Genomic DNA, 19513 nt, shown 5'->3' with positions numbered 1-19513 from the left:
GTCCTCCACACGGATGCCAGCCAAGATGGGCTCGGCGCTGTCCTTCTGCAGGAGGACGAGTCTGATGACCACAAAATTCTAGCTTATGCCAGCCGCCAGCTTTCCGACGTAGAGCGCCGCCGCCACTCTTCGGAACTCGACTGCCTCGCCATTGTCTGGGCCATCGAGAAGTTCCGTCCCTACCTGTACGGCCGTCATTTTACCATAGTCACGGACAATAGCGCTCTCACTTGGCTGCAGTCTGCCAAACACTTAGGCAAGGTTGCACGCTGGTCAGTGCAACTTCAAGAGTAGGATTTCACCACAGTGTATCGGCACGGCTCTGCCCATCAAGATGCCGATTTCCATTCTCGCCGCCCTTGTCCCATGACGGCTTTGAAGGATTTCAGGACGGCAGAAACGCAAGATCCCGACATTGCGGCCATAGTCCAATCCCTTGGCACTGCCGCCGGCGCAGGTCTCCGTAAACTGCGCCGGGTCTATCGAATTAAAGATAATCTCTTGTTTCCTGTGAGGAGGCTCCGTGGCAAACCATCCGTGGGGTTGCCAGTGGTGCCAGCAACAGCAAACTGCGGTCGCAAGTCTTGCGCGGCCTACACGACGCTCCCACAGCTGGTCACCTTGGTCGTGGCACGGCCTACACACGAATGTCGGAGAGGTTTTGGTGTCCTAATATGTCCAGAGACGTCAAGGAACACGTTGCGTCCTGCCAGACGTGCCAATGCAGGAAATCGTCCACCCGAATAACCAAACCACCCCACAGGCTTTTTCGCCGCCGAGCTTACCTTTCGAACTGGTTGGACTGGACCATTTGGGCCCATTCCCGAAGACGCCCGCCGGAAACAGGTATATTCTAGTTGCGATCGACTACTGTTCCAAGTGGGTCGAAGCACTGCTCATTCTAGACCCCTCTTCCCCTCATGCCGTTTTATTTGTGGAACAGCATCTCGTTTTTCGGCATGGTGTGCCCCGGCGCCGCATCACGGATCGTGGAAGCTGCTTTATGTCCCATGAATTTGAGCGAGCCCTCCACTCCTTCGGCATTGCGCATTCCTCTACATCCGTCAATCATCCCCAGTGCAATGGCCTCGTGGAGCATGTTAACCGCACCCTCACGGATATACTCGCCTCCTACGTGGCTCCGTCCCACAGTAACTGGGATCGTTTTGTTTCTGCTGCAGCTTTTGCACTCAACACTGCGAGGCAAGAAACAACGCATGTCACGCCGTTCTGAGTAGTCTATGGCAGAACACTCTCCGTCTCTCTCGACGCGCAGTTGGGCCTTCCCCATCAGACTTCGTCACCAACTGACTCCGCCCAACGACTTCGTTACGCCTGCCTCGACGCTCAGCGCCTTCTCACGGCTCATGCGCGTGTACAAGTGGCCAATGCGGCAGCACCACCACTTCCCTCCTTCCGGTCCGGTGACTTGTTCCTCGTTCGCCGCACCATCCGCGCGACTGGCCGTGCCACGAAGCTCATGCCCCGATACCGCGGCTCTTACCGTGTCGTTGGATGGCTCGGCCCCGTGACATACCACCTCGAAGACCTCCCCGAGCATCGACCATGCGGTGTGCACCACATTTTCTCGGAGCATGTGTCAAACATGAAGCGATACGTCAACGGCGCCAGCATTGACTCCGGCTTAGATACCGGGTCATCACCACTACTGTCGTCGTCTGCTGCCTCTATGCCTTCCCCACGAAATGCCGCCCCATAAGTGGAGCGCCTGCAGCAGCTCACCGACACATTCTCCCCCCCTCCCCCCGGTGGAAAGATGTTATGGCGTGCGCCGAGGAGCGCTGCGCCAGAAAAAGAAGAGGTGCGGGACGAGCGCGAGACGAGCGCGCAGCGCCAGCGCGAGGGTTAAAGAACAAAAGAAGAGAACCGGGGCAAGTGGTGTTTGCCTTGTGTCCTCCGTTCTTCTGTGTCTATCTCTAGGCGGGCACAGCGTCCCACAACAATATGCAACCTAGCGTTGCCAGGTGGCGCATGACTGAGGTGTGAAAGGAGGGCGAAGTTAAAAAGAATGTCGAAGTGTCGCTTGCGCGGCTGCGTCTGTGCTGCTGTGTTGTGTCTGGACTACCCCCTGCTATCATTGGTATCCTTAGCCACCGTGTACGTGACATTCTGGTGGAGTTACTGGGTGAAACGATCGCCTATGCAAGAGTCTCCACTTGCAAGACGTCGCGCAAGCCCTGTGCCATTGGACACCCCAGTGCATCGCGCCAGTCGACGGCTCCAGGTACTGTCTCCGGAGCTTCAGCCATTAGCAGCCGCCATGACATCCAGTGCTTCTGCTCAGCACGTAATGGGCGTCGCACCGGCCTGTAACTACACCTTGCAGGCCCCTCGGGTACCGAAGTCTTTCCATGGGGACCTCTTTGAGGATGTGGAGGACTGGTTCCTTCAGTTTGAACGTGTCACTGCTTTCAACCACTGAGACGATGCTGCCAAACTAAGGAACGTCTACTTCAGCCTTGAGGACGGCGCCCGTATCTGGTTCGAGAACCGAGGGCAAGTGTTAACGTGGCCGGAATTTCGTCGTCAACTGCTCGAGGCTTACACTAGCGCGGATTGTCGCAAGCATGCAGAACGTGCCATTGACTCTCACATCCAAATGCCGAATGAGAGTGTCCAAGCGTACGTCGAGGCCATGACGCGCCTCTTCAGGCGAGCCGATCCCGCCATGTCCGAGGACAAAAAGGTCAGGCACTTGATACGGGGTTTGAAAGAGCAGTTGTTCGCAGGCCTTGTGCGCGACCTACCGTCGACTCTAAATGGATTTCTTGCAGAGGCCACCAGAATGGAAAGGGTAATACAAGAACGTGCCGTGGCTTATGACATACCTTTTCATACAGGCACAATCGCGGAATCATTTTCATCTTCCGAGCGGCATCCCGATGCTTTGCGCGAACTGATTCGCAGCGTCGTGCGCGAAGAACTGAGCAATTTCTAGAGCCCTCTGCAGCAATCGCCAGCTTCCGTTGTTGCTATAGTGCGGAAGGAGGTGCGACAGGTGCTCAAGAGCCCTCTTTCGCATGTAGTTACGAGCCCGCCGTTGCTATCGGGGACCGACAACCGTCCCACATATGCGGAAGTTCTGCAGAGTCAGGCTCCCCCTTCACCACCGCCCATTCTGGCGCCACCTACAGTTCCGCTGCCCTCGGTGCAGCCGGTGCAGAACTTCGACAATCATCCGCTGCCCCGACGCAAGACAGTCATCCTTGTACCCCCTAACGCTGTCTGCCGCCGCCGCCCCTCACCGCTGCCGTTTGCCGTCCTTGACATGAACAACGGCGCTTGCACACTTCTGGTAGCCAATCCTATTGCGTAACCCGCTATATTGATCGAAGGGGAGTGCTTCGGCCGCATCGAGCCCGTGGACCTTCTGTTCGCCTTTGATGATGTGTCATTGCCTGTTTGCCAAGTTCACGTCTTGACACCAACTCGTGTGGCCTCAGATCCGCTACAGCGGGACCTTTTTGACCATTCTGTGGACAGCGCTCTAGAGCCGCGCTACCGCGAGCAACTTCTTGACCTTCTACACCAATTCCGCTCCTCCTTCGACATCCCGCAATCTTCCTTGGGCCGCACGACGACCGTTTCCCACCTCATCGACACTGGCGCTCACCCACCTCTCCATCAGTGGCCGTATCGGGTGTCCCCGACTGAGCGCCGTATTATTGCCTAACGCGGAGTAATTAGAGAATGCTGTAGTCCATGGTCGTCTCCTGTGGTCCTAGTTAAGAAGAAGGATGGCTCCATACGATTTTGTGTTGATTATCGCCGCCTCAACAAAACTAGTCGTCGTGATGTGTACCCCCTCCCATGAATCGACGATGCCCTAGACTGCTTGCAAGGCGCAGAATTCTTTTCCTCGCTCGATTTGCGCTCTGGGTATTGGCAGGCGCCCATGGCAGAGGAGCATCGCGCTAAGACCGTCTTTATTACTCCAGACGGACTATACGAATTTAATGTTATGCCATTCGAACACTGTAACGCCCAAGCCACATTTGAAAGAATGATGGACACTGACTGCGTGGCCTGAAATGGAACATCTGTTTATGCTACCTCGATGATATCTTCGTCTTTTCAACCGACTTCCCGACCCACTTGACTCGACTTCGCCAGATCTTCACCTGCCTAACCCGCGGCGGTCTTCGACTGAACCTTAAAAAGTGTCTATTCGGTGCCCGCCAGCTCACAATACTCGGACATCTTGTGTGAAAAGATGGAGTTCTGTCTAATTCTGAGAAGCTGCGCGCCGTTGCTGACTTTCCGAAACCGACACCTTTGAAACAATTGCGAAGCTGCGTCGGCCTCTGCTCGTACTTTCGTCGTTTTGTTCGAAATTTCGCAACCATCATAGCCTTCCTTACGCAGCTCTTGAAAGGTGTCCCTAACCTCTCCTCTTGGTCGCCAGCCTGCGATGATGCATTCGCGACGCTGCGCAATGTTCTGACGTAACCGCCAATCCTTCGCCATTACGACCCTACTGCACCTACAGAACTTCACACCGATGCCAGTTGTATCGGCCTCGGCGCTGTCCTCGCCCAGCGCAAGCCTGGCTTCTCCGAATACGTTGTCGCCTACGCAAGCCATGCTCTTACCAAAGCCGAGTCCAACAACTCCGTTACCGAAAAGAAGTGCTTAGCAATCATGTGGGCTATAACGAAGTTCTGCCCTTACTTATATGGCCTCTGCTTCGAGGTAGTTACAGATCATCATGCTCTCTGCTGGCTCGCGTCTCTCAAGGATCCGTCTGGCCGTCTCGGGCGCTGGGCTCTCAGACTTTAGGATTATGACATCCGTGTAGCGTACCGCTCTGGCCGCAAGCACTCTGACGCCGACACTCTCGGTCACCTATGCGTTCGCCTACCTCATCATCCCCTCCTCAAGCATCCTTGTCAGCACTCACCATTGAGGACATGCCTTTCGATCAACGACAAGAACCTTGTGTTTCTAACCTGCTGGAAATCCTTGGCACTACTTCTGCGGCTATGCATCCTCGGGCACTCCACTGACAGGCTTCCCATTTTACCATTCAAGACGGCCTCCTCTACCGAAAGAACAACAGCTTAGACGGCAGAAAATGGCTTCTGTCATTCCGCGCCGCCTCCGTTCCGAGGTTTGTGCCCCCCATCACAGTGACCCGCAAAGCGCTCTTGCCGGCGTCTTCAAAATCTATGATCGAATTTGTCAGAGGTATTACTGGCGGGGAATGTACAATTTCGTACGTCGTTACATTCGCTCTTGTACCCTTGTCAACAACGCAAGATTTCTCGCCACCCCGCTCGCCCTCTCCAGCCTGTACCGTGTCCGGCTCGTTCGTTTGATCGCGTGGGAATCGACCTTTATGGTCCGCTACCATGCAGTGCCGCCGGTAATCGATGGGTCATCGTCGTCGTCGACCCCCTGACCCGTTACTTACCGTGACGACAGCCCGAGAGGTAGCCCATTTTCTTCTGCACCACTTCATTCTTCGACACGGCGCCACTCGCGAGCTACTCAGTGATAGAGGTCGTGTCTTTCTTTCCGAAGTAGTCACGAGCTCCTGTCGGCTTGCAAATCAATACATCGGGCTAAAACCGCGTACTACCCGCAAACCAACGGCCTCATGGAGCGTTCAACCGTACGCTTGGAGACATGCTCGCAATGTATGTTACATCTGAATCTGGGAGCTCCAACTGGGGCCAGGTACTGCCATTCGCAACGTTCGCGTACAACACTGCCACTCAAGCAACAACTGGTTTTTCGCCCTCCTTTCTCTTATATGGCCGTGAGCCATCTTATACGCTGGACACAATTTTGCCATAACATCCAGACGCCTCTGAGTACAGTGCTTTGTCCGATATTATACAGAAGGCGAGGAGTGCTGTCAGCTACCTCGCACATTTACCTCCAACAGTCAAGGCTATCGCAAAGATCAGCATGATAGCGATACCCCTGCCCCAACGTTCCTGGCCAACGGCTTCGTTGGGCTATGTGTTCCTACCACCAGCAAACTAGAAACGAAATTCCACGGACCATATCGCGTCTTAGAACGGACATCCCCTGTAAACTACATCATCGAGCCAGTCACCCCTTCTTCCGACCACCGCCGCCGCGGCCGTGAGGTTGTCCATGTTAGCCGCCTCAAGCCGCATTACAACCCTCTGGTCGTCTCTTCTCCGTGAGTCGCCAGGATGGCGACTTCTTCACGCGGGGGAAATGCAAAGAAGACAAAGAACAAACAACGCTGCGGCATCGCAATCATCATCGCTTGTCTCCGGCGCCCATCTCTCTCGCGCTGAAGCTGTGCCCCGCGGCTGGTAATTCGATCCTGCTGTGCCCGAATTACTGCCAGTGCTAGACGTTCGAACCAGTTATTAAATCCACATTTCAATATATATATATGTATATATATATATATATATATATATATATATATATATATATACATATATTTACTATGCTTATTGTTATGGAGTAAGTGGTAAGTTATTGTGTCCGGTCGGGGAATGCAGCGTTCAAGTTTCGTGGGGGGGTGCAGTATTTCCGCGGGATTTGCGGTACTGCCCCGATCAACATACGATGTAATATTGGGAATTGACTTCCTGCGCACGTGCGGCGCTACAGTTGATGGTCGAACGGGAGAGCTAAGTGTTAGGGGTTCTCTTCCTCGTGAACTTTTGCAAAAGATGTCAAATTATGAAGACGTTTTGTGTGTCTGTGATGAAGTCATCGTACCGTCACATTCTGCAGTGTGCGTTTAGGTGTCGTGCTCCCGTCCTATTAATAACATTTTTGAGGTTGCTGTGGCGCCTCTTAATTTACAGTGCGTAAAGAAAAATGTATCAGTGCCGCATTGTTATTTTGCGTGAAAGAGGGCCGTACCGGACTGTGGACTATAAATTGCTCGCCAGACCCGGTTGTTTTTCCAGCGGGCTCTAATCTAGCTTCATGTAGAGCAGCTCTCCCGAATTATGTAACTCTCCTTATTTCTTCCCTTGATAACACCGCCACTAACTCACCCGTTGACGAGAAGCTTCTTGAGATTATCAGCGCATCGTTAAACACCTCACAACGACAGATGTTGAAGAACCTCTTGTCCCAGCACATGTCCGTCTTTGATTTCGCGCAATCCGACGGCTCTCGACGCTTTCCGCTGTCGCGCGCACGCCACAGGATTAACACAGGATCTGCCTACCCGATCCGACAAAAGCCGTACCGCGTGTCGCCGTGAGAGCGCAAGGTGATCAACTAGAAAGGTAAAGACACGTTGAACAGGGTCGAAATTCAGGAGTCCTTCAGTCCTTCGGCTGCTCCCGTGATATTGGTAAAAAAAAGGACGGAACATGGAGGTTCTTCATCGACTACCGTCGCCTCAACTCCATCACTCAAAAGGATGTGTATCCTCTCCCGCGCATCGACGATGCCTTAGACTGCCTTTTCTCTGCATCTTATTTCTCTTCGGTTCACTTGCGATCAGGGTATTGGCAGATTCCGATGGACCCCGCTGACAAAAAAAAAACTGCATTTGTTACTCCGGACGACCTATTTGAATTCAATGTGATGCCCTTCGGCCTATATAACGCGCCGGCCACTTTTCAGAGATTTATGGACACAGTACTTCGTGGTCTCAAGTGGGAAATCTGCATGTGGTGTTTAGACGACGTTCTTATTTTTGGCCGGACTTTTACTAAACATAACACGTGACTCGCTATTGTTTTAGATTGCCTGCAGAAGGCTGGCCTTGTCCTGAATTCTAAAAGGTGATGTTTTGGCGAGCGTCAAGCGCTGCTACTCGGGCATCTCGTCGACCGCGATGGAGTTCGGCCAGATTCACAGAAGGCTGCAGCAGTTGCAGCATTTGAAAGACCCCAAAACCAAAAGGAGTACCGCAGTTCTCTAGGGCTGTGCTCCTACTTTCGACCATTCGTCCCAAGGTTTGCCGACGTCGCTTACCCTCTGACGTCCCTTCTACGAAAGGATGTCCCTTTCGACTGGACCTCAGATTGTGACGCGTCTTTCCACCAGCTAAAGTTTCTGCTTACGTCACATCCCATACTACGGCACTTCAACCCCTTCGCTCCGACGGAAGTGCATACTGATGCAAGTGGGATTGGTGTTGATGCTGTGCTTGCGTAACGTTCGGCAACCGGAGAGCATGTAGTTGCGTATGCAAGCCGTTTCCTCAGCAAACCTGAGCGTAATTACACTGTTACGGGGCAAGAGTGCCTCGCTGTATTTTTCGCTGTTCACCGTTTTGGGTGCTACCTATATGAACGCAATTTCACGGTTGTAACAGACCACCATGCCCTGCGTTGGCTCGTCAACCTTCGTGATCCATCTGGTTGTCTGGCACGCCGGGCCCTTCGTCTGCAGGAGTACGACTTCACTCTCTCGTACAAGAGTGGCCGCAAACACGCCGACGCAGACTGCCTATCACGTCTCCCATTTCCCTCGACCGAATGTGACTCTGCTGACTTCGATCACTACATCTCCTCCGTTGTTCCCGAGTTTCCTGACGACTCGGCTCTGCGGAATGCACAAGAAACCAACGTAAGCCTCGAGCCGCTGCTTGCGGCTGCGCGGGATTCCAAAGCTCCCAGCCCATTCTGTCTCCGTGATGGCCTTCTGTACAAACTAGGTATTCCATCACCGGCACGAATTTTCTACTTGTGGTTCCCGAGAGTTACCGCTCGTGCATCCTGCGTGCAATGCACGACGACCCCACTTCCGATTACCTGGACTCTGCACAAGCCCTCGACTGTGCCCGCGACCGGTTGTATTGGCCGAAGATGTTCCATACTGAGCGATATGTGGCGAGCTGCATTGAGTACCAACGGCACAAACACCCTACATCCACGCCACAGGGTCTGCTGCGGCCTGTGACTCCACCACATGGTGCATTTGAGAAAGTTGGAATCGACCTTATGGGTCCCTTCCCGAAATCTTCCGATAGAAATCGCTGTATCGTGTTTGTGTCGAGAATCTCACCCGCTACTGCGGAACGGCCGCTCTTCCTTCAGCCACCGCTCACCACGTGTCCATGTTCTTGCTCCGTTCCGTCATCCTGCGCCATAGACCTCCGCGAGTGATCATCAGTGATCGAGGTCGGCAGTTTACGGCAGATGTCGTGTAAGAGCTTATCCGTGTGTGCTCGTCACATTTTCGACACTCTACACCATACCACCCTCAAACCAACGGTTTGACGGAGTGCACCAACCGCACACTTGTCAACATGCCCTCTGTGTACATTGCATCAGACCACAATAACTGGGATACAATACTGCCGTTTATAACATTTGCCTTCAATACTGCAAAGCATGAGACGACCGGCTACAGCCCATTTTTCTTCTCTATGCTTGTGATCCTCGGTATTCCCTCAACACGATTCTTCCCTATTCCGTCCATGACGAACCTTGCATCGCCGAAACTCTTTATCGGGCCGCAGAAACTCGCCCTCTCGCCTGTTTGCGGATTCTGGCTTCGCAAGAGCGTTCCAAAGCTCGGTACAACAGACAACATCGCCATGTGTCTTACACACCTGGAGACTTAGTGTGGCTTTGGCAACCTCTCCGGAAACGTGGTTTAGCCCAAAAAATGCTGGCGTATTACACTGGCCCTTACGTTGTCCTCAACCGCGTCAGTGACCTGAATTACGAAACCGCACGCATGACCGCAAGTGGTCGTCGCTCAGCTACAGCGGAACTCGCTCATGTCGCCCGGATGAAGCCCGGCCAATCCCGTGGGAACGATTATTTCCCTTGCCCAGGGGGGCGTCGGCTGTCCCGGGGGGAAATGTAGCAATCCTGAAGAAGAGGAAAACACATAGATGAAGGAAGGAAAAAGGAAGTTGAGAAAGACGAGGAGAAACTCGTGCCTGTGCCGGACTCACAGCCGTTCACCAGCTGAGTTCTTGGCCTCCTATACCTGTGCAGTGCTCCGAAGTCAAACCCCCGTCGTAACAATATATATAATTTAGCTGCTACATCCCAAAATCACCAATATATACTAATTTACATTGTTTAGTCAGGACCTTATAAGTAGCAACATTCGGAGACTCGCAACGCTAATGCAGCACTACTAAATGACCCAGCAGCATTTCACTGCAAGACTACGCTAATCGACAAATAGCGCCCTTGAATGTACGCATTTTAAGGATTGCTTAGGTTCCCCTAATTTTTTTTCTCTTTTCATGAATCTTAAATGAAGGGGAATGGCGTCTGCGCTTGTGAAGAGATTTGATGTTCTTTCTTTCAAGCTTTAATTTCAAGTCGTGGCCGAGTGGTTGGGGCGCCTGTCTCGACTGCGGGAGGTGGCCAGTTCGAAACCCACCGCCGGACACCCACCGGTAAAATGGGTACAAGCGTCCCCCGGCCCGGCGCCGGTTCTCTCAGGGGTGTGCGTTTGGAAGAGGCTCTGCTAACCCTGCTGTGCTCCTTAGAGGGCTTATGTTTCGAACAACTAATGACCTGCAAAGGTCAAGTTCTCACAGGGCTAAAAGAAAACAAACTGGGTGTGGGCAGCTGTCAAAAGGGCCACATAATGGGCTGTTGCCGCGCAAGGCGGACTTATTGTTGTCCGATGGCGGAACGAATCACTGCCACATCGGCGCAACTATTTGGGCCGTGACCCCTTTTCCCAAGCATTTCACCCCAGAACAGCCGAGCACCAGGCCGGGGGAAAGCTTGTACCCATTTAAAAACCGGTGGGTAACCGGCGGCACCCCAAACAAGGTGCGCCAAACAAGGACGTCTAATTGTTTTGCCGAAAATTCTCATTCTCGAAAAAAAAAACGCTTTCTTTAGCGGGTCCGAATCTTTACGTGGAGCAATGCTCATTCTGTCAGTAGTCCAATTTGGCGACACTTTCTCGCCACACAATTCCCGCGCACCAAGTTGGTCATTCTCAGCGATCCTTAATGTTAGAGTTGCCAGATGTGCACATTTTCCTGCTAAGACCTTCCACACGTTTCCTTAAAAAAAATAAACCACATGCGTCAACAGCACGCACGGTTTAATTCCATGGCATAGGAAGGACAAATTGTCACTCATTCTGCAAATGCCCGTGTTTGTCGGCTGCCGCTTGTCGCGATTTGTCTTTAATGTCCAAAGGAGGCTTTTCTGGGGGTTTCTCGAGAACTGGAATATTCTCCACCCGTTTATGGAGTAGTTGGTGCACTGCGGCACACAACAACGTGGCATTTTTCCATGCGCCCCGCGTCAGTACCAATAGAAAAGGCGACGAAGCGAACGCACTTGTGACGGCTGCTGCGACGCCGCGCGAGAGGGTATGAAAATGGCCACCGGCAGACTCCCAACACCAGCGAGGCGGCACATGCCCTCCTAAAGGGAGGCTTGATACTAGCAGAGGGCGTGCACATCGAAACACCCTAGAACCACGAGTTTGCGGTGCCGTCTGCGAGCCCGGGTCAAGGCGGATGCATTTCTCTATTTAGCACTGGTTATTACGAATGCAAGCACCCGCTTTAGTGGCTCACTGCAATAAAAACAAAAAAAGCCGCGGTGGCTCACTAGTTGAAAGGCTCGGCTACGTATCACTGGTGCCCGAGCTCGAACCCTACCAGTTTCAGTGGCCTGTGATTATTTTTTAAACGTGAAAGGACAAGAGGTCAATGGCGGTCATTTGTCAGTCATAAGCTTCACTCCCTCTCTCTCTCTCTCTCTCTCTCTCTCTTAACTTCCGAACTTCAAAGGACCTGTCGGTGCGACTCGTGCGTTGAAGTCGTTCTACCCGACGACTTCATTTTAATTGCCCGCAAGAAGTCACACAGTTGTGAATTCACAAAATGCTCAGATAATTGAAGCCATGGCACGAACAAAATAGGTGATGGTGACCGTCTAAGTTCTCTTTCACTAAACGTGCGGCCGACAGCGTTGGTAGTATCGATCCTCATCGACCCTTCTAACTGCACAAGCTGCCTTCTAGCTGCAACCGATTGGTTTTAGGGTCTGTGGCAAAAGCTTGCTTTTCGGTTGTTCGTGAAATCCGTGCCTGTTCGTACGGCCATGTGACAATACTTTTCCTTACCGCTGTTCCAGCACCGTTTCATCAATGATTAATTCTCAAGCTACAATCCTATATATTGATGTCATTTCCCGGAGCTCTAAGAAGGCCGACCAGCATGTTCTGTGGATTACACGCGGCACAGGTAAGAACTTCTTTCTCTCGTCGTATTACCTATCGTTAAAGTTAATGCTGAAAATAAAGCTGATTTTCTTATTTTACGCGATTGTATAAAAGGCACAAAAAAGCAGAAATCTAAACACGTGAGAACTAAAAAAGAAATAAATGAAGCAAATGCACAGACAGATGATGGAGATTTTTAATAAAAACAAATATTGCCTGACAGATTGCACTAAGGACTATTGTGTAGTTTGGTGAAACATTTAAAACGAAATATTTTTTGTTATTTGTAGCCATTGTGGCCATGACATTTCTCGTTCCTGACAGACTATAGTCACGTTCTTCAGTGCGAATTTCTGCGAAAACCTCGTCGTACTCACTTGTGCGTATTTCTGGCATCATTTCTTCTTCTTTTAATATCGTGTCACCTGTATTGTACCCACCTGTCGCGGTGACCCATTGTTTTGCTCACACTCCCTTTATGACAGACGGCAATATATGACACAGAATTGCGGTGACAGCGTCCACACACGGACAAGGGCGAAATGTAAAAAAGCATGGTGTACTCTGAGACAAGCACAAACACGTAAGCTAGCCTGACATCACATTCGCATTGCTAAGGCCGCAAGACAGGGAAACAAAAAGAAAGTTAGGGCGCTGCTTTCTGCGTACACGTAGAGCATACTTGTACTTAAGCATTAGACGGTTGGTGGACAAACCGCGGTGGCATAAGCATGTCTTCTTGAACACGTCGCACTGCCTATGAGCCTACATTATTCATAATTATTCAAGTGTAAAATGTTAGCTGAGTGTTTCAAGCCACAATGAGTAGATAAAGATTACAGTACGCTGGTCTGATGGGCGAACAGTGCGCCAAGGTGCGCAATAAGGAGGCAGTCGATAAGGCATTGGACGACTACATTTAGGTACAAACATGGAAAGACACCTTTATTACACAGTTCGAAAAAGAAATAGTCTATCGATAATTAGTGCACACCTCCTAAAACGAGAGAGATGGCAGTGCAATAGAAGAGCCCGAATAGCGTCACTAAAAGTGGCGTGCAGTTCGTATTGTGCGATCATTATGGCGTAATAAAAGTGGAGGTGTAAGCCAATATGTGAGGTAGTGACCATTTTACGCCAAAGCCCTGAACAAGCCTGCATATAAAAGACGAATTAAGATGCTAAAAATAAAGACGTCTATCAACGCGCTAAAGGTAAAATGTAAACTATTTTTGGCGAGTAGATATTCCATTTCAAAGTGCGAGAACAATCTTAGTCCGGAATAATTATTCGCTGTAACTAACATACAATGTAGCGAAGCTTGAGAAGATACTGGGAAGTAATCTCAAGAGACAATAAACACAAAGTAGGCAGGAAGAGCGCAACCTTGTGTTTATTTTTCCTGTGTGTGTCTTTCTGTGCGCAACTTGTTCTTACAATAGTATACACCAATGCGCCCAACAAGAAGTCTTCTAAACTACCTCAAGAGACGAAGAGCTACGATCAAAAACGTCAAAGAGCGAATTCTAAATCATAATAGATATGCTGCAAGTAAATGAAGTAAGTAAATACATTGTGAAAGCGTTTTAGCAGCTTATAAAGTATGAATAGGGGGGAAGAGAGTCCTTAAGATGAAAAAAAAAGGAAGATCTGCTCTCTTAGCGACAAGAAGGGCAAATTCATTGCCAAATAGAATTAGATAATTAAAACAATCAGAGAATTATATATACTCTTGATGCGCACGCCAAAGCCGACGGCTGCGCTAACACGATTTTACGGAAGAGTGACGGGTGATGCCATATTGGGGCTCTGGGCTGCTTCCGTAGCAAAAAGAAAGAGTTGACGACAGCCCCCTTTAACAGCCCAGTCAAAACGGTTTCCCCGAGGGTCCTGTGCGAGTGCCTGGGCGAGCAACCAAGCCAGCCAGAGCTTGGAGACACCACTGCCTACTGCTACCGTCTGCCGATACTGCGGGCCGTCAGTACTCATGCGCAGATCCCCTTTATGTAGCCAGATGGCGCCACGCTCCCACAATATTCCGGCGCACCAGGCGACCGAGAGTCAATCAGGAGATAATGGTTTTGCAGATCCTCGATGCGCAATCCCTTGACAGATGGGTGACGTAGCCTACACGTCACGTATGCGTATCTCGCGGAGTATTTTCTATTTATTTTTTTCCTTGTAAGTGGAAGTGCTCGAGACAGTTTGTTTTGTCCACACCATGGCTCCTCCGCAAGCACAGCCTTCTCCCCTCCCCAAAGGCTCCAAGCAGGGATGACATCACTACGGGCAGCAGAAAAACAATTTTTCTCCCCCGGGGGAATGCGTGAGCGCAGATGCTGTGGTTTTGCAGTCTTTTGCTCTCGATCTTTTTCTTCCGGTGGTCTGGCTGGGTTAGAGCTGGTATTCCAAGCGACGCAGGGACTTCGAGTCGCGAGTCTGCTTCTTCGCAGCGGGCTGCAGCAATAGTGACTTTACTTCCTCACTACAATGAAAACGTGCAACAGTACTGACCTTATGCGAGGCCGCAAATATATTGAGTACCTGCGCACGAGTTATTTTCACACACGCGCGCCCACAAACATTCAGTTTTGTAGCAGCAAAAAGTCAATAACTTTAACTGCATGAGAGAATCTTGCGCGTAAACGTTAATTTTGGGAATTAAGCTGTGAAATAATACAAGATGCTACTTTGCTTATGGACAAACAATTTTCGTCACTACATATTGTCACGCTAATGACGACGATGAAGGATGGTGATGGTGTGGCAGAAGAGGAAGAAGAAGTGTTGGTTTCTGGGCGCTAATAGGCTTCATCTTGTTCCGCTACATCAGCACTGTAAATAAACACCCCTTCTTATTTCATCGTAACAACTTGGTGGAAGGTGCTCCGTACGATCCCCTCGATCCCTACCTACAGCGCTGCAAGACCAACTGGAGCTTCGACGTAGTCGCCGCATCGCTGGACTGCCACCGCTCACGACCATTATGGACCACGCCGACACAAACCATGCAAGCCGCGACGCTGCAAGCCAGGCTGGCGGCATGCCTGCCCACTCCAACCCAATTCCGTCCCAGCCTTACCGGGAACCACGACCTTTTGCCGGAGAAAAAGGTGAGGACGTTGAGAAGTGGCTACTTCATTATCAACGTGTTAGTCGGTACAACCGGTGGGACCCTCTTACCATGCTAACAAACGTCGTTTTCTTTCTCACTCACACGGCTATGACCTGGTTTGAGAATAACGAGGGTAACTTAACGACTTGGGAACGGTTCGCCACCGAGTTAAAACTGCGTTTTGGCGACTCTGTTTCCAGCAAAAAGCGGGCTGAGCAGACCCTTGCACAAAGAGCTCAATTGCCCGATGAAACCTGTACAACTAAAACAGAAGAGATCCTCAAGTTATGCAAATGTGTCAATTCCAACATGCCCGAGGAAGACAGAGTCGGTCACATTTTGAAGGGTATCGTGGCGGACGTGTACAACTTCTTAATCGCCAAAGACAGCCTTGACACTGTCTCCGATGTCATTAGACACATCCGCGCGTTTCAAGCTTTTAAAACACGTCGTATTGCGCCGAAATTTGGGCGGCTGGCCAACGTGCCTACTGTGGCCAGTCTTGATGACCATGCCCAACTAGATCTTCCGTCAACTATCCGGCAAATCGTGCGTGAAGAACTTCTACGGATCAACACGCTTCCCCCGCATGAATCTGCTGAAGTTTCTGTCCAGAGGGCCTCTAGACGGCCGGCTTCACCACCACAAGCGATTCAAGTGCAGCATTTCTCTCAAGCTCCTGAAATTGCAGCTTCTATTGACTACCCGCCAATGCATTTTGACAACCCGACTGCGTCGATGTTTGAAGCCCCAAGGTACGATGTCACCTCAAGTGCACCTAGATCTTCTATTCGATCTACAAGGATTCCTGTGCAGTGGGAGCATTAAGCCATACCTACGATGCGCCCTGATGTGCCTGGCTCGTATCCACAACAGCATTTTATGCCTTCCCCACCGATATGCTACCGCTGCGGCGTCGAAGGTCGCATCGCCAGATACTGCCGCAGTAGGTTCCCGCCACGCTATAACCGCCCGGTGCCTCCAGCAGTACCCAACAATCGGCAATACAGCCCCGTTTTCCAGCAATCCAATACTCCCCGTGGGTACTTCGGCAACATCCAGAACGGGAATCTCCGCGACCATTCCTCAGCATCTGAGCGAAGTGTTACTCCTCCACCCGCCTTCCGTGCACGTCGTTCTCCATCACCGCGGCGGTGCCCCATGTCGTCCCATCCGGAAAACTAACCAGCGCGACCGATGGGGGTGAGGCCGCTGGAAATGTGCTGTGTGCAAACATCCCTCCAACTGCAATGCTCAAAAACAAAATTCGTGTGTTCATTGATGGTATGTGTACATTAGCTTGGGTAGATACGGGTGCGACTGTGTCTGTGATGAGTAATCAGTTTAGCCGCCTGTTGGGACGCAAAGTGATGTTTGACTATGACCGTGCTTCAACATTTTGTGGTGTGAGTGGAGAGGCGTTGCGACCACTGGGTGTGTGTAGTGCGCAAGTGTCTGTGGGTGGTGCAAGTTTTCAAGCCGAATTCGTAGTCTTACCCCACTCTACGCATGACATCATTTTAGGAATGGACTTCTTGAAGTTTTGTGCCGCTACTGTGGACTGCCGAAGTCAAGAGGTTCATTTTGATGGCTCGCATCTGCCGACACTTTTTGAAAGTGGCCGTGATGAAGAAACAGTTTTTAGTATTACCGAAGACACCGTAGTTCCACCCTTGTCTGCCATGTTCGTCCCCGTATCCGTTCCACTTCTTGAGAAGGTTTCATTCCAGGCCGTGGTGCACCCAGTTCACTCAGCATGCCTGAAGAAAAACGTAATTATCCCTCACTGTATGATCTCCGTGCATCACGGTAGTGCCTCGTTATGGACCATCAATCCATCGTCCGAGCCCGCAGTTTTACCAAAGGGATTGAAGCTTGCCTCCTGTGGACCTGATGCGCCCCACGTCGTTGCTTTGGTCACAGATGCTACGAGTGCCACCGTACTTCTGCCTGCTGATGAAACTTCGATCATCCGCATGATCAGCGCCGATCTCAGCTCACCTCAACGCCGTACTCTTGTGGATATTCTTCTACCTTTTTCGCCTATGTTTGACTTTTCTCAAACAGATGGACCAACCTCTCGCCCTGCACATCGGACCCATCATAACATCGACACTGGTTCGGCTCGTCCCATTCGTCAAAAGCCATATCGCGTGTCCCTATCTGAGCGCAAAATCATTCATGAGCAAGTGGAGGATATGCTACGGAAGAAGGTGATACGGGAGTCATCTAGCCCCTGGGCTGCCCCTGTCATTCTTGTACATAAGGAAGACGGTTCGTGGCGATTCTGCGTCGATTATTGGCGTCTAAAGTCTGTTACGAAAAAGGACGTCTATCCTCTTCCTCGCATCGATAATGTCCTCGACTGCCTCTCTGGTGCGTTTTATTTTTCTTGTCTTGATCTCAGATCTGGCTACTGGTAAATTCCAATGGACCCTGCGGACAAGAAAAAAACAGCCTTCGTAACGCCAGATGGTCTTGATGAGTTTAATGTTATGCCATTCGGGCTGTGTAATGCGCCAGCCACATTTGAACGCTTTATGGACCCAATTTTGCGCGGCTTAAAATGGGACATTTGTCTTTGCTATCTGGACGATTTCGTCATATTTGGGAAATCCTTCCAAGAACACAATGACCGTCTAGTACGTGTCTTGAATTGTCTGCACAACGCCGCCCTAATTCTGAACTCAAAAAAGTGGTGCTTTAGAGAGCGCCAAGTGCTTGTGCTAGGACACCTTGTCAGTGGTGATGGTGTAATGCCGGATCCCCAGAAAACTGTCGCTGTTGAGTCTTTTAAACCCCAGCAGACAGTGAAGGAGTTGCGCAGTTTTCTAGGGTTGTGTTCGTATTTTAGATGCTTTATACATCGCTTTGCAGACGTTGCTTACCCATTGACGTGTCTTCTCCACAAAAACTCTACTTTTGACTGAACACCAGACTGCGACGCGTCATTCCGTCAACTGAAGATTCTTTTAATATCGAAACCCATCCTACGTCACTTCGATCCTACTGCATTGACAGAAGTACACACGGACGCTAGTGGAATCGGTCTCGGTGCAGTCCTTGTCCAACGGCACGATGAACGAGAGCATGTTATCGCGTACGCAAGTCGTACCCTGAGCAAGCCGGAGCGAAACTACACAGTCACCGAACAGGAATGCCTAGCTGTAGTTTTCGCTGTGCAGCGTTTCCGTTCATATTTGTACGGACGTTCGTTTACTATCGTAACTGACCATCATTCACTCTGTTGGCTGCGGAACCTTCGAGACCCATGTGGTGGCCTCGCACGCTGGGCCCTGCGGTTACAGGAATATGACTTTGCCGTGGTGTACAAAAGCGGGAGGCGTCATGCAGACGCAGATTGTCTTTCTAGGATGCCAATGGCCACGACTGGACCTGAAAGCGACGATTTCGGCAATTATATATCGACCCTCGAACCAGCGTTTCCCGACACGAATGTTTTCAAAACGGAACAGCAAAATGATAGCAGTCTGCAGCCTCTCTTTGCCCAAGCCAACGTACCTAGAAGCCGTTTTTGTGTGCATGATGGCCTCCTATGGAAAAAGAGTTATTCGCCTGTCGGCCAACGATACCTACTCGTAGTTCCCAAGACGGTGTGCACAGACGTATTGCGTGTTATGCATGATGACCCAACTTCTGGGCATTTGGGATCGGTTCGAACACTCCACCGTGCTCAAGAAAGATTTTACTGGCCCAGAATGCGCTCGACGATTGAACAATACGTTGACAGTTGCAAGCAATGTCAGCGCCACAAACGTCCAACTGCAACTCCGTCTGGCTTGCTGCACCCTGTGAAGACCCCGACAGCTCCGTTTGATCAAGTAGGCATTGACCTCATAGGTCCGTTTCCGAAGTCCGTGGATGGAAATCGCTGGATTGTAATCTGCGTGGACTATCTCACACGCTACTGTGAAACCGCCGCTCTTCCATCTGCTACGGCGCATCAGGTGTCGCTTTTCTTGCTGCGCTCAGTCATCTTACGACACGGGCCGCCACGAATTGTCATCCCTGATCGGGGCCGACAATTCACTGCTGATGTTGTTGAAGAGCTCATGCGTTTATGCGCCGTAACTTTCCGACACTCGACGCCATACCATCCCCAGACAATGGCTTCACTGAGCGCGTCAACAGAACGCTTGTCAACATGCTAGCCATGTATGTGGACGCAGGGCATAAGAACTGGGACACCATACTGCCCTTCATCACATATGCGTTTAATACCGCCACGCATGAGAC

At 50.9% G+C, this 19513-nt stretch overlaps 1 protein-coding gene across 1 annotated transcript in view; it reads left to right on the top strand.

Moving 5' to 3' along the window:
* LOC146209682 (sodium-coupled monocarboxylate transporter 2-like) overlaps window positions 1–19513 on the top strand; it is a 157193-nt gene that overhangs the window by 91516 nt on the left and 46164 nt on the right. Inside the window, exon 9 of the mRNA XM_084603016.1 lies at window positions 12054–12163. Coding sequence (XP_084459142.1) covers window positions 12054–12163 — 110 coding nt within the window. The remainder of the gene's footprint in view (window positions 1–12053; window positions 12164–19513) is intronic.

This window comes from Amblyomma maculatum, chromosome 1, assembly GCF_055883805.1.
Source record: "Amblyomma maculatum isolate TAMU_Amacu chromosome 1, ASM5588380v1, whole genome shotgun sequence".
NCBI lineage: Eukaryota > Metazoa > Arthropoda > Arachnida > Ixodida > Ixodidae > Amblyomma > Amblyomma maculatum.
The sequence above is the reverse complement of the archived record's forward strand: the minus strand, read 5'-3'. Positions and strand labels throughout refer to the sequence as shown.